Here is a 19,843-nt window from a genome sequence, read left to right as displayed (position 1 = left end):
CTAGAGAGGCCTGCCTCTCCTTAGCAGACACCTGTCTTTTCAAAACCGAGACACCACCACTGATGGACATCAGGTGAACAAAAGTGCTTGACCATCACTGGATGCCCAGATGTGGTGGTTTCAGGCAGATTTTGGGAGAAACCCTCCCAAGGGGCCCCCCTCCCCTCCTCCAACCGGTTCGGGAAAAAAGATTTCCTCAGAGAGAAGCGGAAAATACCTGTTTATTAAACAGGCAAAGCACTCCCAGCACAATACCCGATGACAAGAGCTTCGTGCCGCTTACGGAGGGATAACAAACTTAAAGAAAGTCTCCTCTTGAGGATCGTCACTGTGCTCCACCGCTCCGTCTCCGCTGACGTTGGGAAAAAAGGAGATGTACAGGGCTGGTCTTGGTGGGGTGGGTCCCCTGTGGAGGCCCCCAGTGCTTCCCCAGGTCCTTAGTCCGGAGAGGTTGGAACAGTTCCGAGGAGAGGGGGAAAAAAAGCAAAAAGGAAGGAAAAAAGGACAAAAAAAGAAAAAGAAAAAAAAAGGGAAAAAGCTTCAGCTATTCTACAGCGTCTAACTACGCTAGCACTAAACTAACTAACTGCCGGGGAAAAAACAACAGAGCTTCTTTCGTCTTGCCATGTTCCAACTCCCCCGCTTCAAGGTCACTCCGATGAGCAGAGTTTTCCTGGGGAAAAACAAACCGCGCTTGCCCTCCCCCCTGCACCCAAGAGACGATTGGGGATACACAGTCACCCCAGGACAGCCCCTAACACTTCACAAGTTTTTGTCCCGATTGTTACCCCTGTTGGTAATTTCCTTAAACTTGACCTATCAGCCCCTGTGTCCACTAAGAATTCCTATTCTTCACTTTGGGGCCCCACATCAAAGTTTACTAGAGGCTCATCTTGTTGTTCCATGGGGTCCCCTATTTTATAGAGCCTCTGACACCCCCAATCCTCCCCTTTCAGCACCCTCTCCAGGGCATCTTGCTCCCTTGCAATAGCTTCATCAAGGGATAATTTCTTACAATCTCTTTTTAAATGCCCTATTTCACCACAGCAATAACAAGTTCTATTCTCTCCTGGGTTACTTCTTTTTAAATTTACCCACGGTGGTACTATGGGTGACTTTGGTTCTTTAAATGAGGATCTTGGTCCTCCCTCACTAGATTTCAAAGAGGAGTTTCTCTGGTTTTCTGCTACTCCAGTACTTTCTCTTGCTACAGCTACCATAATGCGAGCCTTGGCTCTAGCTTTTTCTTCTTCTCTCCTCAAGTAAACTTTTAAGGCTTCTTTTAATAATTCATTAATACTTTTCTCCTGCTAATCTTCCATTTTTTCTAATTTTCTCCGTATATCTGGCCATGACTTTGTTACAAACTGCACTTTTAGAATTACTTGTCCCTCAGGACTATCAGGGTCTATGCTTGAATATAATTGAAAATTTCTTTTTAATCGATTTAGCCAAGTGGCAGGAGTCTCATCTTTTTCTTGGGACCCATCAAAAGCTAATTTAGTATTATTCCCTCTGGGGACAGACTCTCTTACGCCTCTTACTATCAAGGACCTATAGTCTCTCATATTTTGTCTTTCTTCTTCTCGATTTGGGTCCCACCCCGGGTCAGTTATTGGTAATTTATGATCTCCAGGTGGCCCTAACCTATTTTCCCTTTCCCAAATTCTGATACTTGCTGTTCTGATCATTTGTATTTCCTCGGGGGAGAACAAGATGTTTAATATAGAATTTAACTCTCCCCAGGTATAAACATTGGGTCCAAGGCATTGGTCTACCTGTGTGGCAATACCTATGGGATCTTCAACTAAATTTCCTGGCTCTTTCTTAAATCCTCTTACCTCAGAGGCTGTTAATGGGGCATTTACAAATCCTACTCCTCCACTCACTCCTCCCATAGGCACTTCCCTGAGGGGAAAAAGTCTTTCTGGCTTTAAGGCTTTTGATCTGGTGTTACAATAGGGTCCTTCACTTACATTATCAACTGATAACACTGTCTGGGTTAGGAATGCCTGAGGATTTCCAGGAGAATGGGATGATTCATGAGAGTCTGTAGGGGTTTTGGTTAACTCCCAATTAGGGGGTGGCAGGGGAATTACTGTAGGTGAGGGGGAGGTAGTAAAATCTGTAGGAGGAGAAGCAGAGGATGGTACTGTGGGAGGAAGGGTGACTAGGGAAGAGGTTGTGTTTTGGGAAACTGAAGGGGTTATAACTGGGGCTAAAGAACTTTGACTATTGGAAAGAGGTGGCAAAGGGGCTGTTGGGAGAGTAAGGGGGAGAAGGTACTAAGGATTGAGGAGGAGAGGTGTTAAGGAGGGGTGATGATGGAACCACTGGGGGAAGAGGAAGAGAGGGTTCTGAAGGAGTTTGAGTTTGACTCGGGGAAGTTAGTAGGTGAATGGGGACAGGATTTTGAGGGACTCGGGGCACTTCTGGGTAAATTGGAGGGGGTAAATGGTTGAGAGGGTCCTATCTTTGATTAGTTTCTTTTCTTTCTTCTTTCTCTTCCTTTCTTTCACACTTTTCTTTTTCTTTTAATTTGCAGACTTTTATATTCTCTTTACTCGTGGCTCTCTTTTGCCAACAAGCAGCATAGGCTAATTGATTTACATCTGGATCTTCCTGAGTTCTTAGGTACTGATTTAACTGATAGCACATCCACTCATCATGTGTTCCAAAGCATGGCCACTCCCCTGGTAATTTCAATTTTGGCCAGACCTCTGTGCAATAAAACACCATTTTAACCTGATCTAGTCCTTTTGTGGTCTCTAAAGAATCCCATTTAGCTGAAAGTTGTTCTAAGGGACTACCAGGTGGAATACTCTTCACTTTGTTATTTTCCTTTTGGGATTTCTTCTTCTTACTAGTACATTGTCCCATTTTCCTTAGACTGAAAATTAAAATTTCAAAGGTGCCCTCTACTGATGGGCAACACAGGTTTTTAAGCAAAAACATTCTTTGGCTTTTCTCACTCTACTTCAAATCTCTTGACTTAATTCTTGAACACTTCAACATGAAACTACTAAACTTTATGCTTTTCTACGCCTTTCTACACTTTTGCTTTCATTTATGGAACAAACTCTCTCTCTTTCTACTCACTCTCCCCAGTCTTCTCCACTTTCTTGGACGCTCACACTTTACTCACACCACGGGCTCAGACTCTCTTCTGACCCCTTTGAGGTGGGTCCTAATGACCTCACCCCCTATGTACCCCCGCGCCTTGCCTCACCCCTGAGACTCTGGACACGCTTTGCGGCGCACGACAGGGTCCCTAGTACTGGCATCCCCTTCCGGGCCTCAGGGCCTTCCCGCGCCTTAGCCCCCGCCGGGCCGGACACCTTCAGTCCGAACCCCGGACTAGACTGCCCTGTCACTAGTACCGTTCCCCTCTTCACTTTTTGAAACGGAGGTAATAGGTCAAGACTCCGCACGGGTTACCTGGGGGGGTATCCCTTCCTTGTTTCCAAGGATCAACCCGAGCAGGGCCCGATCCCTTTGCCTTCCACCAGGACTGGCTTGACTACTTCTCCCCAGCGAAGCAGCCTCGGCAAGAGGGATGAGTGCGTGTGTGCAGGATGCCCGCCTTGCCTCCAAGCTGACTCCCCACCCCGGTGTCCTCGGGCTATGGGTTTACGGCCTCCTCCCTGAGACCGCGGCAGCACACCCTCTCCGGTGCGTCTGGCTCAGTCCTGGGAAGCAGGGACTCTCATGAGCTCTCGGCACCCGCAGTGTCTGGGGACACCCTGTCAACCCTGGTATGGTTTTCCCGCCCCTCCAGGGATTCTAAACCCTCCTAGGCTACTCTAGTCTTTATGGGGGGACCTGCCCCTAATGCGTGCCACTCACACTCTGTTTTCCCCTGCACGCCCGGGGGGGGTCTTTCTGCCCCTAAGGAGACGCCTCACTCACTACTTTCTTTCGCTTCCCCCTTTTCCTGGCCGGCTTCCTCGCGGAGGTCCGAAACCGCAGTACCGAGGGGTCCACACTCAGTTCCGGGGGTCTGAGCTGCCGGCCCCTGACTCTCTCACACTCCCACTCGCACGTCTCCTTTACCCGCCACCGGAATGCTCACCCTCCGGCGCTCCTCCTCGTTGCTGGTCCCAGGCTGCTCCCGCTTCGCCAGCTGTCCCGGAGGTCCGAAGAGCGAGCGGCCGTCCCGTCTTCGGTCCCTCTTCAGGCGTGGCCAGATCCCGTGGACGAGCCCCCAAAATTGTTCTGGAAAAAAAAGAGAGCGAGAGTCAGAGACTTGCTCTTTTTGTATGTTTCTTTATTATCAAGCTTGGCCTTGGGGGAGAGCTTGCTTGCTTCCTTGGCAACACGGAGGAGGAGGTACACACAGCTTCGCTTCACAGCAAAGCTGGGGACTCCCACACCCCTCGTGGGCTTTTTCCCCTTGCCGGGGAGTCCATTTCGCTTCGCTGATCAGAGGTCATCCAGCGATGGGGGACTCCTCCTCAGGTCACGGCGACTAAATAAAACTGCTTCGGCGGACACCCGTACCTCTTGCACTAGTCTAAAGTGCGACTACAGTCCTGGATTTTACTTTGGTTCTCTGCTTTTTAGAGTCTCTTGTTGAGTCGTTCCCAGAATTCCAGTGTTCTTTTTATTTGCATATTCAGACACTATCTGGCAAATGGGAGCAGAGATACAGGTAATAAGGTGAATTCTTAATTAACAAACAAGTAAATAAGGTGATAAATCAATATTAAAACAGGAATAAGGCAAATTCTTTATACAGAACTAGCATTAACAATCTTAATGAAATTACTTAACAATTAAGTAACTAAAACATAGATTATTTGAATAGAACTTATTTATAACAACGACACAAGATTTTACTGGCAAAATACAGACAACAAAGGAACATTGTCAAAAGGTTTAATCCAACATAAAATTCTGCATAAAACTCTTATCATAGCATTAACTTCATTAACTTAGACAATTTATTCTAAAAACCTTGAACCCTTAAGATGTTAAGTTACCCAAAAATATTCCAGGAATGTAGAAGAAGAAGTAGAGAACAAGAGAAAGAAGAGCTCTAGGAACACACACATATAGGTACCAGCTGCTCGGGTTCCAGTGTTTCTCACAGAAAAACCCCAAGAAAAGGCAGGATCCAGACCATGGGCTGACCTCAACCTCCAGCTTTTAACCCCTGGGCCTTCATGGGCCCGCCCCCTGGGTGGGACTTCTGCCGGTTGCCCAATCAGAGTCAGGGTTGGCAGCAGCTGTTGTGTGTGTGATTGACAGCTGAGCCAAGGAGGGTTGGCACTGCCTGTTGTGTGATTGACTGACAGTTTGGCCAATCAGAGGTGCATTAGCACCATCTTCTGTGTGATTGACTGACAGCCTGGCCAATCAGAGCAGTGTTAGCACCACCCATTGTGTGATTGACTGGCAGCCTGGCCAATCAGAAGTGTGTTAGCAACATCTGCTGTGTGATTGACAGCTTGGCCAATCAGTGCTGGGTTAGCACAGCCCCTGCTGTGTGATGGACAGCTCTGCAGGGCAGGGACTAGGGGCGGGGCTCTGTCCCACCACAAACCAAGGCCTGACCCAGCCCTGACCCCACACGGGCATTCCAAACATACCAAGGTGTCCCGGGACATTGATCTCATCCAGCCTCTGACAGCGACCACAGTGACACTACAGAACCTCATGGAACCATGGGTCAGTTGTGACAATGCGGGTCCAAGGACTCCATGGTGACACTACGGAACCTCATGGGACCAAGGGGCCATTGTGACACTGTGGTGCCTCATGGAATCAAGGAGATCATTGTGAAACTCAGGGGCCCCAAGGAACCAAGGGTCCGTGGTGACCTGGTGGAGCCTCTAGTGTCATGGAGGAGCCACTGTGACACAGCAAGGGCAGATGGAGCCGAGGGGCCATTGTGACACTCCAGAAGCAAAAAGGGAACATTGTGACACTCCAGGGTCTCATGGAACCAAGGAAACCATTGTGACACTGTGGGGTCCCAGGAAACCAAGGAAACATGGAACAGGTCTGGCTGGGCCTCCTGGGGACCACCTGACAGGTCTGGCTGACCTTTGCATGTCAAAGGCTGCTTCTCATCTGTCCCTGGAGCACTGGGGCTCTGGGCTTTCCTTCCTATAGGGGGGAACTGTCCTTCTCCGCCAGGGACCTGTGGCCAAAACTGGGATTTCTCCTCCAAATTTTCTTCGATGCAAAGATTGTTCCCAGGTGAAATCTGCCAGGAGAGACAGATCTGGCTGCCCTGGCCACCCGGGCCCACCTCTCATCTGCCTTTGAGACACTGGGACCATGTGCTTTTCTTTCTTATGGGAAAACCCATCCATCTCAACCAGGCACCCATGGCCAAAATTGGGAATCTGCCTCCACAATTCCCTATATCCAAGAACAGCTCCCAGAACAAAAGCTGCCAGGACTGACAAGTCTGGCTGGCCTTGGCTTCCTGTGGGCTGGCACTCATGTGCCTTTGAAACACTGGGGCTCTGTGCTTTTGTTCCTAATGAAGAGAACTCTTCTTCCTATGCAGGCGCCCATGACCAAAATTGTGATTCCACCTCCAAAATGCCCTGAGTCCAAGGATAGCCCCTAGATGAAAGGTGCCAGGAGAGACAGGTCTGGCTGGCTTGGCCTAAGGGTGCTACCTCTCTTCTTCCAATTCACTTGGACTTGGTGCTTTTCTTTCCTATGGGGAAAAAAACATCCATCTTGACAAGGCGCCCATGGCCGAAATTGGGATTCCATCTCCAAAACTCCATACAACCAAGGATTGCTCCCAAGTGAAAGGTGCCAGGACAGACAGGTCTGGAGGTCTGGCTGCCCTTGGCCTCTTGGGTGCTGCCTCTCACCTGGTTTCAAAACACTGGGGCTCAGTGCTTTCCTTCCAAAGGGAAAGAACCATCCTTATCTACACAGAAGCAGCTGAAATTTGGATTCCACCCTCAAAATTCCCTATATATCCAAGTGTTGCTTTTAGTCAAAAGATACTAGGACAGAGAGGTCTGGCTGGCCTGGGCCTCTGATGGCTCCCTTTCATCTGGCCCTGAAACACCGGTGTTCCGTGCTTTCCTTCCTATGGAAAAGAATCATCCTTTTCCTCTGGGTGTCCATATCTGAAACTGGGATTCCACCTCTAAAATTTTGTATATCCAAGGGTTGCTCCCAGGCTAAATCTGGCTATCCTTGGCCTGTGGTGACCGCCCCTACTACACTGGGGCTCGGTTCCTTCCTTCCTTCCTATGGAGATCACTGTGGCACTGTGGGGACTTCATGAAACCAAGGGGTCATTGTGGCACCACTGGACCCCATGAAACCAAGGGGCCGTGGTGACACAGTGGACCCAAGAGACCATTATGACTCTGTGGGGCCTTATGGTACCATGCAGACCATTCAGACCCTTCAGGGCCTCCTGTAACCAAGGGGACATGATGACACTTTAGGACCTCATGGAAGCAAGGGACCATTGGCACACTGTGGGGCCACATGGAAGTGAGGGAACATGGAACAGGTCTAGCTGGCTTGGCATCCCAAGGGCCACCTGACAGGTCTGGCTGATCATGGAATGTCAAGGGCTGCCTCTCATCAGCTCCTGGAGCACTGGGGCTCTGTGTTTTCCTTGCTATGGAAAAGACTCGTCCATCTTTTCAGATGCCCATTGCCAAGATTGGTACTCTCCCTAAAAAATTTCTTGTGTGCAAGGCTATCTCCCAGAAAACAGCCGGCCAGCTCTGGCTGGCCTTGGCCTCTGGTGGTCACCTTGCAGGTGCCAGGAAACTCTGGGGCTCTGTTTCTTCCTATGGAAAAGAACCAGCCTTCTCATTAAGGGGCTATGGCCAAAATTGGAATTTGGCCCCCCAAATTCCATATAGCCAAGGATTGCTCCCAGACAAAACCAGCCAGGACACACAGGTTGTGCTAGCCCTGTCCTCTGCTGATTTTCCTGGACTATGAGCAGAATGTTTTCAATTGCAAACACCTTGGAGAGGGCCCAGGGATGTCCCAAGGTGGAGTTTTGAGGCCTTGGGTACATGACCATTACATACGGGCAAAGAAGCTCTGTGCTCAGTGGGGTGGAGACTGAGGACAGTGGAGGAGAGCCATGAGAGTGTTTAAAGAGCATTTTCAGAGATAGTGGATCCTTTTCACATAGTGGAAAACAGCCAGAGAAAGAAAGAATTAATTCCAAGAGCAGCTGGGGAAGTCCAGACTGGACACCAGGAGAAGGGAATTTCCCTCCCAGGGCAGGGCTGTGGTACAACACATCCCCCAGTAGGAGCCTGGAGCAGCCCAAGGCTCTGTGTGCCCAGGCAGAGGCAGGCAGGATGCAGAGCTGTCAGCAGAGGAAGGGGCCAGTGAGGTGGGGCAGCCAGGGGATGAAGACAGCCTGCAGGGACAGAGGCACAGGGCATGGACACCGTAGGACAGCCTGGGCTGGAGAGGGCACAGGGATGGGCAGCAGCTGAAAGGCCCTGATAGAGCCAATGCCTGCAGCACTTTGGCCATGGCTGCTGGCCCTGGCACTGAGGCCAGGAGGGGACAAGTGACCCTTGCAGGCCTGGGGCCTCATTGCCCCCTTGTCCCTGCTCAGCAGCCTGGCAGGGGCCACCCCATGGTGCTGCCCTTGGCATTGCACATCCCCACATCCCAGTGCCCCGGGAAGAGCCCTGAGCAAGGAGGGAGGGACAGGATCTGCCTTGCCAGGGGCTGGAGCTGAGGGCTTGGACATTTGCATTCCTGAAACACATCCAGGTTTGCTCAGCATCAGAGACACCTTTTCCTTGTCTGTCCTCACCAGTCCACAGTACTTGCAGTGTTCTGCTTAACTAGAACCTGGGGACACTTTCCTATGAGTTGTGTCCCTCAGTGGGACCCATTAAAAGTTAAAGAAACTTCGGACTTTGAATCTGACTGTGAGTTCTTGAGAAGATTTTTGAGCACACTCTGAGGGACTGAGTCTGGTGTAAACAGCACCAAAGTCCCAAGAGGGTCATTAAAGTCCTTGTGCTCTGTCTGTGCTGCTGAGCTGGGCTGGGCTCCTGGCACAGAGGAAGCTCCTGGCAACCAAGAAGAGCTTGAAAAAGACACATCTGAGGAGCAGCTCCTTTCCCAGCCCAGCAGGGCTGAGGGCATTACTTGCAGGTACCTGAGAGCAGTGAAGCAGACAGAAGCTTAAAGCAGCTGGGAGGACAATTCTGAGATTATTCGTGGCGAAATCTTCACAACTTTTGACACAGTCAGTCCCTGGCTGCAGGGATCTCCTAAAGCTGACCCCTGACAGGACTGACATGACTGTAAGGATGGCTCTGCTGCTGTTCCTGGTTTGGGGGAGGATGTGCTCCAGAGCAGGGCTGCACTGAGCACCGTCAGAGGGACAGGGCAGGATGGCTCCTGCTGCCAGGGACAGCTGCAGGGGCTGAAGCTGGGGCTGCAGCCAGGGGTGCCCAGGGCTGTCCTGCAGAGCAGCTCCTGCAGCCCTGAGGGCTCCTGGCCAGGCCAGGGGATCTGCCTCCTGCCAGGGGCAGCTCTCAGCCTGCCTGGGAACTCCCCATGGATGGTGGACAGGAGCTGTGGGTGTAAGGAGTGACTCCTGCCAGGGCAGGTCCTGCTGCTGTGGAGAGGGTGCTGTGTGGGCCAGGGCTGCTCACAGCTCCAGCTCATGCCCAGGTCATTCCCAAGGGGACTTTTCATGAGCTCATTCAGGGCAGAGGTTTCCTGCTTGAGTCTCTGCTTTCCTGACTCTGTGCTCCCACTTTTCCCTAGTTCAGCTTGTCCTCCCGTGGCAATGGAAACTCAGGTGCGCAGGGCAGAGCAGGGGCTGAGGCTCTTAAACCATCCCACTGAGTTTTCCTGGGAACCTCAGCAAGTGCCTCCAGCTCCCCAGCCTCCAGATCCATGCAGCATCCCCTTTCCATGGTGCCCAGGCCTGGGGGAGCTGTTCTTTAATCCCTGCAGCCCCGAGCAGCTGCAGGGCAGAGCTGGCCCAGGGGCTGGGCTGGGCTCTGGCAGCACTGGCAGGGAAGGAGCCCGGGGCCACAGGAACAGCTCGGGCTGGGACAGCTCCAGCAGCAGAGCCGTGGGCAGGGAGGGAGGGAGGCAGCACTGAGGGAAGCCCTGCTGCAGGGGAGATGTGGCACCTGCCAGCCCTGCCCTGCAGGGCACACACTGCCCTGAGCAGCACAGCTCTTGTGTCCCCTCGCAGCCAGCACAGCCCTCAGCCCAGGGGCTCGGGGCCCTCAGTCCCCTCTGGGGCCGGCAGAGCAGCCCCAGAGATGAAGAGCATTTCTCCTGCCATGTGCCCATTCCCTGCTGAGCAGGGCCAGAGGGCCACTGTCCTGCACTGCTGCTGCCTGGGAGGGGCTGTGCAGGGCTGGGATGGGAAAGGCTTTTCCTCAGAGCCCAGGTCTCTCTCTCCTTGCCTTGCCCAGGTGATCCTGGCTTTGCTGACGGGCTCTCTGGGAATGGCAGTTCCAGCTGCAGGCTCAGGCCCAGCCCTTGGGCTCCTCCTGTGCAGGCAGAGCACAGCAATGGGGTGTCCCAGCTCCCTCTGCCCCAAGGAGCTCTGGGCAGGGCAGGCTGGAGGCTGGGAATGAGCTGACTCTCCTCCAGCAGTGCCATGGACAGGACCCTGGGTGTGTCCTGGGGATGCCATCCAAGCTGTGAGCTGCCTCCAGGAGACACTGGGGGACAGGAGTGTCCTTGGCCAGGAGTGGGGCTGAGACTCTGAGAAAGGCTGAGCCAGTTTGCTCTGCTGTGGCTCCCTCTGCTCTCAGCTGTGTCAGGCTGATTTTCAGGGGAACACAGGGACTGCCCTGGATCTCAGAAAGGGCAGCTGGGGACAGATGGAGTGACAGAGCAGCTCCCTTCACCCTTCACTGAGTTCCAGCCAGTGCTCTTGCCTTGCACAGTTCTCTCTGATCTCCCTGGGCACAGCAGGAAACCCTCTCCAGCTGCCTTTGGCCATCACCGTTCCTTAGCCCTGGCACAGGAGATGCTGCCAAGCTCCTCTGCCTCAGGAGCAGTTTGGGCTGATGAAGTCCCACCCCAGGACTGGCCCCTGTCCCTGTTCCCATGACCCCAGTGCTGCAGAGCAGAGCTGATCCCTCGGTGTCCATGGGCAGAGCCCCTGCTCGTCACAGCAACGGGGCCAGATTCCAGCAGAGCTCCAGGCATGGGGATGAAGGAAGGGCTCTGAGAAAAGGAAAATTGGGTGGCACAGAGCATCAGGGGTAGGGATGGGAAAAGGGACTTGGACATTACTCAGCAGTGTCTGCCTTGACTTATCACTGTGTCCTGCTTCAACAGGTTCCCGTTGGCCAGGCATGGCAAATGTCCAACAGCAGCTCCATCAGCCACTTCCTCCTGCTGGCATTGGCAGACACGCGGCAGCTGCAGCTCCTGCACTTCTGCCTCTTCCTGGGCATCTCCCTGGCTGCCCTCCTGGGCAACGGCCTCATCATCAGCGCCGTAGCCTGCGGCCACCTCCTGCACACGCCCATGTTCTTCTTCCTGCTCAACCTGGCCCTCACCGACCTGGGCTCCATCCTCACCACTGTCCCCAAAGCCATGCACAATTCCCTCTGGGACACCAGGATCATCTCCTACACAGGATGTGCTGCACAAGTCTTTCTGATTTTCTTCTTCTTTGGTTCAGAGCTCGCGCTTCTCACCGTCATGTGCTACGACCGCTACGTGTCCATCTGCAAACCCCTGCACTACGGGACCCTCCTGGGCAGCAGAGCTTGTGCCCACATGGCAGCAGCTGCCTGGGCCAGTGCCTTTCTCAATGCTCTCATGCACACGGCCAATACATTTTCCCTGCCCCTGTGCCATGGCAATGCCCTGGGCCAGTTCTTCTGTGAAGTCCCACAGATCCTCAAGCTCTCCTGCTCACATTCAAACCTCAGGGAACTTGGGCTTCTTGCTGTTAGTGCCTGCTTGGTATTAGGTTGTTTTGTGTTCATTGTTTTCTCCTATGTGCAGATCTTCAGGGCTGTGCTGAGGATCCCCTCTGAGCAGGGACGGCACAAAGCCTTTTCCACCTGCCTCCCTCACCTGGCTGTGCTCTCTCTGTTCCTCAGCACTTCCATATTTGCCTACCTGAAGCCCCCCTCCATCTCCTCCCCATCCTTGGATCTGGCCCTGTCAGTTCTGTACTCAGTGGTGCCTCCAGCCCTGAACCCCCTCATCTACAGCCTGAGGAACCAGGAGCTCAAGGCTGCAGTGTGGAGACTGATGACTGGATGTTTTCTGGAACATTAAACTGATGGCTAATTTCTGCAAATCACTTGGAATAAAAGTAATTTTTGATATTTCTTGTTGCTTTAGGTTAGAAGGTTTTTTTCTTTAATTTTTTTTTTTCATCTTCTGCACAAAGGAATGTGATGTTTCTGCCATTCCTCATTTTGTTTCTCGCTATTCCCGTGGCCACAGACTTTGTCAGTGAAGGGCTGTACTCCCCATGGTTTTAAAGTAACTCAAGGATCTCCCAGAAAACATTTCTGCAGAGTTCCCCCTTTTGTTCCCTTCTCTGCAGCTGCAGCAGCAATGTCTGTGTGCAGAGCTGGGGCAGATCAGTGCTGGCACAGCAGCTGTGCCCAGGAGCAGCAGCACTTGGTGTTGCCAGTGCTGCTCCCGTGCCCCTGCCCCGCTGCCCTCCTGGCCCTGGTGTTGCTGTAGGGCCTGAGTGCTCTCGGGGCCGGGCACAGTGCTGGGGGTGGCAGTGCCGGGGCTGCAGCAGGGACAGGCCATGGGCACTGCTGGGGCAGCGCTGACGCCTCAGGGCAGGGCCTGGGGGCTCCAGGCTCCTTGCCCAGGCTCTCTCCAGAACACGCCCAGGCCAATGCTCAGCAGAGAAAAGCCCCGTGAGCAGCCCCAGGGTGGCCGTGGGCAGGCTGGGGGCAAACAGCATGGCTGGGGCTCTGCAAGGTGCCTGGGGGAGATGGGAAGGAGCAGCAGAGCAGGGGCTGATCCATCCCCACTGCGCTGGACACCCCAGGGCAGCGTCCCAGAGCGTCCTCATGCACCTGCCAACAACATCCCCCCTCTGCAGCCCTGGCCTCTCCCCCAGCTCACACAGGTGCCGCATCCTTGCAGGCACAGACACGGCAGCACTGGCTCAGGAGCCCCTGTTTGCACTGCCCAGAGCAGGCGTGAGCACCCCCATGGTGTTGGTGTGGGGAGATGAACCTGAGTGAGCACAAATGCCATCAGCCCCTGGGGCCAGGAAGGGCTGGGGGACAGCAGGGAAACCACTCAGGTTTGTGGTGGCCTCTGAAGTCAGGCAGAAAATTTGTTCCCATGAGCTGTGAGTTTCCTGTGCCACTGCAGATGTTGTTGCTCAGAGCCAGGGCTGCCTGGCAGCCACCCCCAAACTGCCCTCAGCATTTCCTTTGTCTCACCTGTGCTTTCTTTACTTCTCCTGCTACAAATTCCTTCCTATTGCCCACCTCTGTTCCCTCCACTGCCAACAGCCCATCCCTGGTTGCCCTTTTCCTCCTTGGCCCCAATCCCTATTTCAGTTCCTGAGTTCCTGGCACCATGGGAACGTCCCTTGGGGAGCAGGATCATCCTCCAAGTGCTTCAGGAATTGTCTGCAGGCTCCTGCAGTGCCTCGTGCTGCTCCCTTGCCAGAGGCACCACAGGCCAGGGGGGCACATCTGGGCTGCTGTGTCTGGCTGTGGGGCTCCCTGTTCTGGGCAAGGAGGAGGAGCTGCAGAGGCTGTGCAGGACTGACAGGATGGGCTTTGGGGCTGTGAGGAGAAGCTGAGGGACCTGGGCTGCTGGACCTTCTGGAGAGGAGGCCCAGGGCTCATCCTGCAACTGCTGCAAGGGTGGTTTCAGAGAATCACAGAATCAGCCAGGTTGGAAAAGACCTTGGACATCATCAATGTCCAGCCTGTGCCTTGACACCACCTTGTCTCCCCTGAGCCTCCTTTTCTCCAGGATAAACAACCCCAGCTCCCTCAGCCACTCCTCACAGGACTTGTGTTCCAGACCCCTCACCAGCCTTCTTGCCCTTCTCTGGACACGCTCCAGCCCCTCCATGTCATTCCTAAATTCTGGGCCCAGAACTGAACACAGCACTTGAGGTGCTGCCCCAACTAGTGCTGAGCACAAGGGAATAATCACTGCCCTGCTCCTGCTGGCCACACTGTTCCTGATCCAGGCCAGGTGCCATTGGCCTTCTTGGCCACCTGGGAACACTGCTGGCTCATGTCCAGCCTGCTGTCCATCTGTCCCTGTGCGTCCTTTTCTGCCTGGCCACTGTCCAGTCACTCTCTCCCCAGCCTGTAGCGCTGCAGGGGTTGTTGTGGCCAAAGTGCAGGACCTGGCACTTGGACTTGTTAAACCTCACATTTTGGATTTGGCCCCTTGATCCAGCCTGTCCAGGTCCCTGTGCAGAGATCCTCCTACCCTCCAGCAGATCAACAATCCCACACAATTTGGTGTCACCACAGTTCTATGATGCTGTAGAGTGTCACAATGGTCTCCATGATTCCATGAGGCCTCCCAGTGTCACAATGTTCTTTTGGTTCCATGGGGCTCCTTGGTGTCACAAAGTCCCTTGGATCCTTGGGCCCTGAAGTGTCACAATGGTGCTTTGGTTCCATGAGGTCTGGCAGTGCAGCAATGATCTCCTTGGTTCCAGAGTGTCACAATGGCCTCTTGGTCCCAAGGGGCACCACAGTGTCGAACATGTTTCCTTCATTCCAGGAGTCCCTGCGGAGCAGCACTGGCCCCTTGGTTCCATGGGGCCCTGCAGTGTCACAATGACCCCATCAAAACACAAGGTCCTGCTCTGTCCCAATGCTCTGCATGGTTCCACAAGGCCCTGCAGTGTCACAGTGGCCTCTTGGTTCCATCGGGCCTCAGACTGCCCCAGTGTGTTCCCTGGAGCTGCAGTGTCACAATGGAGCCCTGGTTACACAAGATCCTGCAGTGTCACCAGGGACCCTTGGTTCCATGGGGCACCCCAGTCACACAATTGTTCCCTCAGTTCCAAGGGTCCTTGCAATGGAACAATGGCCCCTTGATTCCATTTGGTCCAGGGTCTCACAAGGGTCTCCTTGGTTCTGCAGTGGCACCATGGCCCCTTGGTTCAACAAGGCCCCTCAGGGTCACAGTGGCCTCTGTGGTTCCACCAGGACCCAGACTGTCACCACAGACTCCTTGCTTGCATTTAGCCCCACAGTGTCACAATGGCCCCTTGGCTCTATGGTGCCATGTCGTACACAGTGTCACTCTGGTCCTCTTAGTGCCACCAGGCCCTGCAGTGTCACAATGGCCCCTTGCTTCCCCAGGACCCTGCAGTGTCACCATCATCAGAGAATCAACCAGGCTGGAAAAGACCTTGGAGAGCATCAAGTCCAACCTGTGACCCAACACCACCTTGTCACCCAAACCATGGCACTGAGTGTCACATCCAGTCATTCCTTAAACACTTCCATGGACAGTGAGTCTACCCACCTCCCTGGGCAGCCCATTCCAATGCCCAATCACACATTCTGTGAAGAATATTTCCTAATGTCCAGCGTAAACCTCCCCATGTGCAGCTTAAGGCCATGTCCTCTTGTCCTGTCACTGTTCCCTGGGAGAAGATACCACCCCCACCTGGCAGCACCCTCCTGTCAGTAAAGAGTGATGAGGTCTCCCCTGAGCCTCCTCTTCTCCAGGATAAACAACCCCAGCTCCCTCAGCTGCTCCTCACAGGACTTGTGTTCCAGACCCCTCACCAGCCTTGTTGCCCTACTCTGGACAGACTCCAGCCCCTCCATGTCCTTAATGAATTGGGGGGCCCAGAACTGGACACAGCACTCGAGGTGCTGCCCAACCAGTCCAGAGCAAAGGGAAGAATCACTGCCCTGCTCCTGCTGCCCACACTGTTCCTGATCCATAGGAGTGCCAGGGGTTGGATGAGGGAAATGGTGGGGATGGGGACAAAGTCTGATTGATTGTCAGCCATGAAAGGTCTTGATTTTCATATCTATTCAGACTGCATTAGAAGGTGCTGGGAGTCAATATCAATTGGACATTGCTGATATCAATCTATAAACAGGAAAATGAAACTGGAAAACAGTTCTCTCTGCATTGTTTTCAATATAGTGTATTCCCTTTGAATACACTTCTGAAATTGTCTAATTAACCACACAAGAACTAAAAACTTAAGTTATTCCCATGGGCTTTTCTTGTTCGGTATATTGAACAAATATTTACAAGCTTTTCTCCCTGAATTCCTGAACTGAAGAGCTCAAGAAAGAAGAGGCCTCTGGAGTACTAAAATTCATCATCAACCTCCAAGGGGCTGAGGATCCATCCTCACCAGAGCAGGAATGAACAGAAATGGGCACAGCTTTCTGGCTGCCCCAGCTTTGGGATGGGCCCTGGGCCTGGAGCAGGAGAAGTTCTTGAGAGCCCCAAGTTTACGGCTTTGCCCTGTACCTCTGTCCCTGCAGGCTGTCGTCATCCCCTGGCTGCCCCACCTCGCTGGCCCCTTCCTTTGCTGACAGCTCTGCATCCTGCCTGCCTCTGCCTGGGCACACAGAGCCTTGGGCTGCTCCAGACTCCTCTGGGGGATGTGTTACACCACAACCCTGCCCTGGGAGGGAAATTCCTTTCTCCTGGTGTCCAGCCTGGGCCTCCCCAGCTGCCCTTGTGCCATTATTTCCTTCTCAGGCTGTTTTATACAAAGAAGAAAATTCCAGCATCTCTGGAACCACTTTCAATCCCTCCCTGGCTACTCTTCTCTTCAGTGTGCACACCACTAAGCCCAGAGCCACAATCCTCTACATGCTGCTTGTGTGATGAGCCTCCAAACCGCACCTTGGGAGGTTTTTGGGTCATCTCCAAGGTCAGTGAAAATAGAAGCAGTGGTCAAAGGTATTTGCTTCAAAATATTGCAGTGACAGAACAAGGGTCAATATCTTTTAACTGAATGAGGGTGGATTTTGGATTTGTTAGAAGGAGGAAATATTTTAAATGAGAGTGGCACAAGACTGCAACCATTTTTTCGGAAGGAGTGGATGCCCCAATGCCAGGAATGCTCCAAGAGCAGGAGCTTGGTGCAACCTGACACAGTGAAAACCCCTCCCCAAGGATGGAATCCCTGTTGTGTGGGTTCTCTGAGGTGCTGGGTGACCTCACAACACTTCTGGCCAGAATGTCTGCTGAGGAGCAGCCAGGCTGCTGCAGTGGCAGTGACCTCACAGCCATCACCATGGCAGCCCTGTCCCCTGGGCCTGGCTCTCCCCTTTCCTCTGCCCCTGCCTTGTCTCTGCTGGGATGAAGTTTTGTCATTAATATCTTGTTCCCAAGGAGCTGGGGCCAATTGCTTCCCAGTCAGGCTCCTGGAGCAGAAGTGGCTTTTCAGAGCCCAGCCAGAAATGAGCCCTGGAGCAGCAGCTCTGCAGTGGTGGCCACCAGGCCGCCTTGCCAAGGGAGGCTTCTGGCCATGGCCTGGAAGCAGCTGCTGCTGCCAAGGTGCCTTTGGTGCCTCAGGCTCTCCCTGGCACAGCTCCCAGCACGGCACTCTGCACTTGTGCCCGAGGCCTTCACTGTGTTGGGGCTGGCCTGGGGCTTTTCCTGCAGCGGGATCTGCCCTGGTCCTGGCACAGGAAAGGCAGTTCCTGCTGGAGCAGGAGGCTCTGCCTGCAATGGGCTCAAACAACTCCAGCAAGGCTCTGGTTGGAAAGCCCTCAGTGGGAAATGAAGGAGGGGCATCATGCTGTTTTTGCAGTGAATATCAATGCTGAAAGCAGCCTGAATCCTCCATCCCAAAGTTCAACATCCTGAGAGGGAGCTGAAGCTGTGGCAGAGCTGCTAAAATCCCCAGAGAAAGGAACAACCAAGTGACACCACTGAGAGCTTCTGCAGAGCTGCTGAGCTGGCACAGCCTGGGCACATCTGACTGACAGAGCAGCACTTCAGACTAGAAAAGCCCCATCCCAAATTTTAATGGCAGCATCTCCTGACATTTCCCTTCTTGGGAGAGTGTGGAGATTTCTCCCTGCAGTGGGGACATCCCTCAAGGTCACTGCTCCAGGCTGAGCCAAAGGGATTTACCCATGGTCATTGTTCTGGGAGAGTGATATCAATCTCTACTTAATTACTGGTTTTGCTTTAATACAATTACTTCTAAATTGCTTCCTTTTTCAGCCTGAGTGTCCCTGTAGAGTAACAGGGTATCTTGCATGCAGTTCCACAAGCTCAGGCTTCTCATTTCATGAGGCATCTGGGAAGAAAATGGCCTTTTTTCAGAAAGACAACAGCAGAGGGAATGGATTAGAAATTATTAGAAAAAATTACCCTCCTTATAGACAAGGTTCACCAAGGCACTCCCTGTATTTCTCTGTTTCAGATTCCTTCTGTCATCTACTCTGGGAGGTGCAGCTTGTTCTGGTGCTCATCAGGAACTGATTGTTCTCTTGATGTAGACCAGCATAAGTCATATAGAATCATCTAAACTGAAAACAGAAACAAACTACCTATGTCAACCCATTTTCATGTTTTAGATCACTTTCCAGGTGTACCATGGAGATGTTGGAATGATTATCACACAACTCTCCACTTCTGGCTGCAGGCTCTGGAGATTCTTTCTCTGAGTTCAGTCAGGGTTGCATCCCCCAGCAAGTCCTGTTTTTCAAGCCTGGAACAGTCACAATGAAAACCTTAAAAATGGCACAACTCCCCAGTCCACCAGGAAAGAAAGAACAAGTTGTAAAATTCTCCAAACATTTGTCCTGCTTTGCTGCAAGAGTTGTGCTGCACACATGGTGTGGAAAGCCAAGAGAAGCTACAGTTGATGGCACATACTGTGACAGGAGCTCGACCTCATTCTCCAGGAAAGGTTCTTGAAAAGAGTAGGTATGACTGTGGAGAAGATTCCTGGAAAACTGGAACAGCTTTCCAGAAGAGAAATGAAAATGAAAAGAAACGAAGCCAAGATGTTTTACTCCATTTATTTCTATGATCCCCTTTCCCATCCTGCACTACTTCTCCATCCCATTAATTCCAAATGGCTCTCACCTCTAAGACCAATGACATAGTGAATTTTAGACACTCTGAAATACCATGAGCTATGCACAGTTTGCCTTATCCTGTTTTTGTTGGAAAGCAGTGCTGGAGACACAAGTGCAGTGCTTGGGTCAGGCATGAATCCTACAGGCAGGGAATGTGCCCTGACAGTGTCTGAGCCTCAGCAGGGACAATGCACAGCAGCGTTGCTGTGCTGGGTTTCCATGGAACCATGCCAGGAGCAGCTGCTGAGGTCAGAAGCCATGGCAGCCACCACCCTGCTCCAAAGGCCCTTGGCAGGGTGGGCTCCTGCCCTGGCTCTGTGTGCCAGGAGCCGGCAGCGCTGGGTGCAGGGAGCCCAGGGAGGGCACAGAAATGCTGGGCTGAGAAATGCTGGGGGGACAGCGAGAGGGGCGTGTGCAGCCGGCCAGGGCACAGGAGCAGCACGCACAGGGGGCACAGCCTGCAGGACAGATGGCCAAGGGCTGGGCAGGGCTGGCAGGGCCACAGGCACCCAGGCCTTTGTCCCCTGGGCTCTGGCAGCGCCTCTGGAGGCCCCACAGAAGGAACTTTCCTTTCAGGGGCTGCACTTTGGTCCTCCCTGGCCCCTCCCTGAGGAGGCTGGCAGGGGTTGCAGTTTGATGACATTTGTCCTTGCTGCCCCTCCCATCCCACTGCCCCACAAACAGCCCCGAGGCACCCGTGAGGGACAGGCCCTGCTGTGCCAGGCCTGGGCTCAGGGCTTGGCCTTTCTGCTTCCTCCAGCCAAAACCCAGGCCTTGCTCAGCCCTGCAGTTCCTGCTGCTGTGCCCCAAGCTCCCTCGGCCGGTGCTGGAAAGGACTT

General features: G+C 53.2%; 1 protein-coding gene across 1 annotated transcript; it reads left to right on the top strand.

Annotated features, from left to right (window-relative positions):
• The first annotated feature begins 10,522 nt into the window (after positions 1-10,522).
• Positions 10,523-12,249, top strand: LOC120748192 (olfactory receptor 14J1-like). The gene is made up of 2 exons (XM_040054296.2): positions 10,523-10,619; positions 11,293-12,249. The coding sequence occupies exon 2, from the start codon at positions 11,317-11,319 to the stop codon at positions 12,247-12,249; it is 933 nt and encodes a 310-aa protein (XP_039910230.1). The 5' UTR covers positions 10,523-10,619; positions 11,293-11,316.
• The last annotated feature ends 7,594 nt before the right edge of the window (positions 12,250-19,843 follow it).

Source organism: Hirundo rustica, unplaced genomic scaffold (assembly GCF_015227805.2).
Source record: "Hirundo rustica isolate bHirRus1 unplaced genomic scaffold, bHirRus1.pri.v3 scaffold_86_arrow_ctg1, whole genome shotgun sequence".
NCBI classification, from domain to species: domain Eukaryota; kingdom Metazoa; phylum Chordata; class Aves; order Passeriformes; family Hirundinidae; genus Hirundo; species Hirundo rustica.
This window is presented reverse-complemented; position numbering and strand designations above follow the sequence as displayed.